Consider the following 3,718-nt stretch of genomic DNA (forward strand, 5'->3'; position numbering starts at 1 on the left):
GGCATTGTGAGTGTTTATTGAGCGAAAACACCTAAAAGCTCCACGAGGCTCCGGCAGGGGATGGTGGTGAACCCTGCTGTACTCTTTCACAACTTTCTCTCACTCTTACTTCTTGATTCTGTTGTGCCTCTAATTCAAAGGGTCAACCTTGTCACACACTGTATCACGCTGAATATCCCTGAGAACTACGTTAAGGGTACACGTGTCTGTGGAGTGCTCAGCCACTTGCACGTTAATTTCACGAGCATGCTGTTCCGTTGATCGGATCAACTGGAACCCTCGACGTCGTAACTGACGGAGTGCCAACAGAGGTCTGAGAAGCCAGATCTGATTAATTTTAACAAAAATCAAGCACAATATTTAGGCTAGATATGGCTGGTTAAAATGCTAAAGGGTTAAAACAATTTTGGTTGCTTCCATTTAACATGAAGGAAACATGGTGCCTATTTAACAGATTTATATAACACACTAATCACTGTTCACTAAATGCTTGCTGAGTGCTGTGTATTTGGATAGAATAGAAATTACAGGTTTTAACTACTCACATAACACAAGCAACTGTTAAGACTTTATTTCACTGCCTTTTAATAATAATGTTGATGATGTGGTTAATTTCAAAATGTAATTTGAAAATTCAGTCTTATGTGAATTGCTGTTCTTCCCTCTCTATTTTAAAGCCTTCTTATTGTTGTTACTGTTGTTGTGTAAGGTCTCACTGGAATTGATCCAGTGAATTTATCACTTTTGCTAAGAACAACAACATGGACATGTTAAATGGCTATAATCATGATTAATATGTCGTCAATAAAATAAGTACCAGTTAAGCATTGGGGTCGATGCAATCAACTTACCCACTCCTACGAACTTGCTGGCCTTGTGCCAAAATTTGAAAGCATTATTATTGGGTGAGAGAGCAGCGCATTGCATCAAAGTGATGCTGAAGTACAAATGTGCAAAGCCCAATATACCCATCATGACAGCCCGTCTGATAAGGGTACATTGCAATTACATGTGTGCAACATGGTGATCTCAAATTGAGATTTGGGTTACAGCAAGTAACCTTAGATGCCAAGAACCCTCCTAAGTATCCTAGCTGTCCCTAATAATACAGTTTTCTGGAGGTGTACTAAACTGGGTTTTATGCCTTCTTCCTCTATCCACCTTTTCAGATCTTTAGGGATAGTTTCCAATGCACCTGTATATACTGGGATACACTTTACCTGCACTTTCCCTAGTCTCTGTAATTCAATGACTAGGTCCTGGTACTTTGCTATTTTTTCTATAATTCTCATATTAATGTTTTCATCATTTGAGACTATAAAGTCAATTATCTGGCACTTTCTATTCTCTTTATCTACTTCTACCAAATCAGGCCTTCTAGCTTCTATTAATATCTCAGTCCGAATTATTATTGTTATTATTATTACCATTATTATTTCTTTTCTTTTTTTTATTTTACAGTATTATGAAATGTTGAAACAAGATGATGAAAATGAAGCTGGTGGTAACGGTGACCATGGTAATGATAATGATGACATTGGTGATGTTGAAGATGACGATGATGACGACGACGACAAAGTTTTTGATGCAGACCAAGAACAAGACCAACTGATTAATGAACACAAAAATTAATGAAATGTTTAACTAATGAAACAATATTATGAAAATTTGGTGGTGAAGTTGTTTTTATATGATTTCAATATATGTAAAGCATGATCACTCTTCAATTAAAATCATTAATTATCTACAGTAAAGGCATGAACACCAGACATTCACTCTGCCTGTACTTTATAAATACGTGACTTTTAAGACAAGACAAAACATAAACTCATTCAAAATGACTGAGAACGAGAACAAAAAAAAACATTAAATAAAAGAAAGACTGGAAAGAAAATATTGTGTTTTGGAATTATTATAAAACCTTGGTCCTACAACTATTTCTTGATGCCTGTGTGTGATATGCTTCTGTGTATGTATGTATGTATGTTTCTAAATAATCTTCAATTTTTTCTTTTGTTTTGGTTATTAGACTGTGGCCATGCTGGGGCACCACCTTGAAGAATTTTTAGTCGAATGAATTAACACCAGTGTTTATTATTTTTTGTCTTCTTATTTTCCCCCCCTAAGTTTAAGCTTAGCACTCGTTCTATTGGTTTCTTTTGCTGAACTGTTAAATTATGGGGACATAAACACATAAACACATCAACACTGGTTGTCAAGTGATGGGGGGGAATAGCCACAAAGACACACACATGTATGTATGTATGTATGTGTGTGTGTGTGTATGTATATATATATATATATAGTTCAGTACATTAAAATAACCATTTTAGGTAAAATTATACAAATATTCTATAATTATAAACATAATTATAATCAAGGCTCAGCTAATTGCTTCGCCACGCACCGAATTTAGAAATAGGAGTTAAAATGCCTTTTCTGCTACAATAGAGATCTCTCAGACAGTAACACTCTTTTTCATTTAGTGCAGCATTTGCCTACGTAAAAGAAGTATGTTACTGTCTGGGAGAGCTTTTAACTCCTATTTCTAAATTCGGTGTGTGGCGAAGCAATTAGCTGATCCCCGATTATAATTAGGTTTATAATTATAGAATATTTGTTTGTGTGTGTGTGTATACATATGTATATAAAGATGGGTGGCTCTTTTCAGTTTCTGTCTGCCAATTCCATTCAGAAAACATTGGTCAGCACTGAGCTATTACAGAAGACACTTGCCCAAGGTGCTGCACAGTGGGACTGAACCCAAGACCACATGATTGGAAAGCAAGCTTCTTCTTATCCACCCAACCAACCAGAGTAATATCCATAAAATTTCATGCGAATATTTCCTTTTACATACAGCAGATGGCTGTACCAATCAGACTATGCTAAGAGCTCAATAAAGACATTTCTCTATATAACTTCATTGATTGTCCATAAAATTCGTTCATTAAGCCGGACAGCAATTTGTAAATAGTAACAAGGTTTCTCTGCTGTCAGTCTTATGGAACAGATCAAACTGCCCAAACTGTGCAAGCATGGAAGGTGAATATAGCATGATGTTGATGAGGATGATGATGAAGAATATATAAATAGCACAGATAGATTGGCAGAATTTCTTTACCTCACCGATGGCAAGAAGAAATATCAGAAACATATGATGTGATTGGGTTAAATCGACATTTATTGTATGATTAATATTTCTATTCCCAAATGTATTTGCATGTTTATTCTTACATCTGTTTTAAATCACATCTCACTACTACAGTTCTAATGTTGTGTATCAAGTGATTTGTTGTTACTACAAAAGGCAAATATACTACTGAAGAATATACTCTTTTACTTGTTTCAGTCATTTGACTGCGGCCATGCTGGAGCACCGCATTTAGTCGAGCAAATCGACCCCGGGACTTAGTCTTTTAAGCCTAGTACTTATTCTATCGGTCTCTTTTGCCGAATCGCTAGGTGACAGGGACATAAACACGCCAGCATTGGTTGTCAAGCAATGTTAGGGGAACAAAAACAGACACACACACACACACACACACACACACATATATACGACGGACTTCTTTCAGTTTCCGTCTACCAAACCCACTCACCTTGGGCAAATGTCTTCTACTATAGCCTCAAGCCGACCAAAGCCTTGTGAGTGGATTTGGTAGATGGAAACTGAAAGAAGCTCGTCGTATATATATATGTATGTGTGTATATGTTT

General features: G+C 36.3%; 1 protein-coding gene across 2 annotated transcripts in view; it reads left to right on the forward strand.

Annotated features, from left to right (window-relative positions):
- The window catches only part of LOC106873810 (UNC93-like protein MFSD11), a 26,909-nt gene extending 25,015 nt beyond the window's left edge, over positions 1 to 1,894 (forward strand). The window contains exon 14 of one of the 2 annotated variants that reach the window (XM_014921322.2): positions 1,462 to 1,894. In XM_014921322.2, the coding sequence (XP_014776808.1) occupies positions 1,462 to 1,632 (171 nt within the window). In that variant the 3' untranslated portion in view covers positions 1,633 to 1,894. The remainder of the gene's footprint in view (positions 1 to 1,461) is intronic. The other variant, XM_052975708.1, reaches the window with a different exon arrangement.
- Positions 1,895 to 3,718: the final 1,824 nt, after the last annotated feature.

This window comes from Octopus bimaculoides, chromosome 22, assembly GCF_001194135.2.
Source record: "Octopus bimaculoides isolate UCB-OBI-ISO-001 chromosome 22, ASM119413v2, whole genome shotgun sequence".
NCBI classification, from domain to species: domain Eukaryota; kingdom Metazoa; phylum Mollusca; class Cephalopoda; order Octopoda; family Octopodidae; genus Octopus; species Octopus bimaculoides.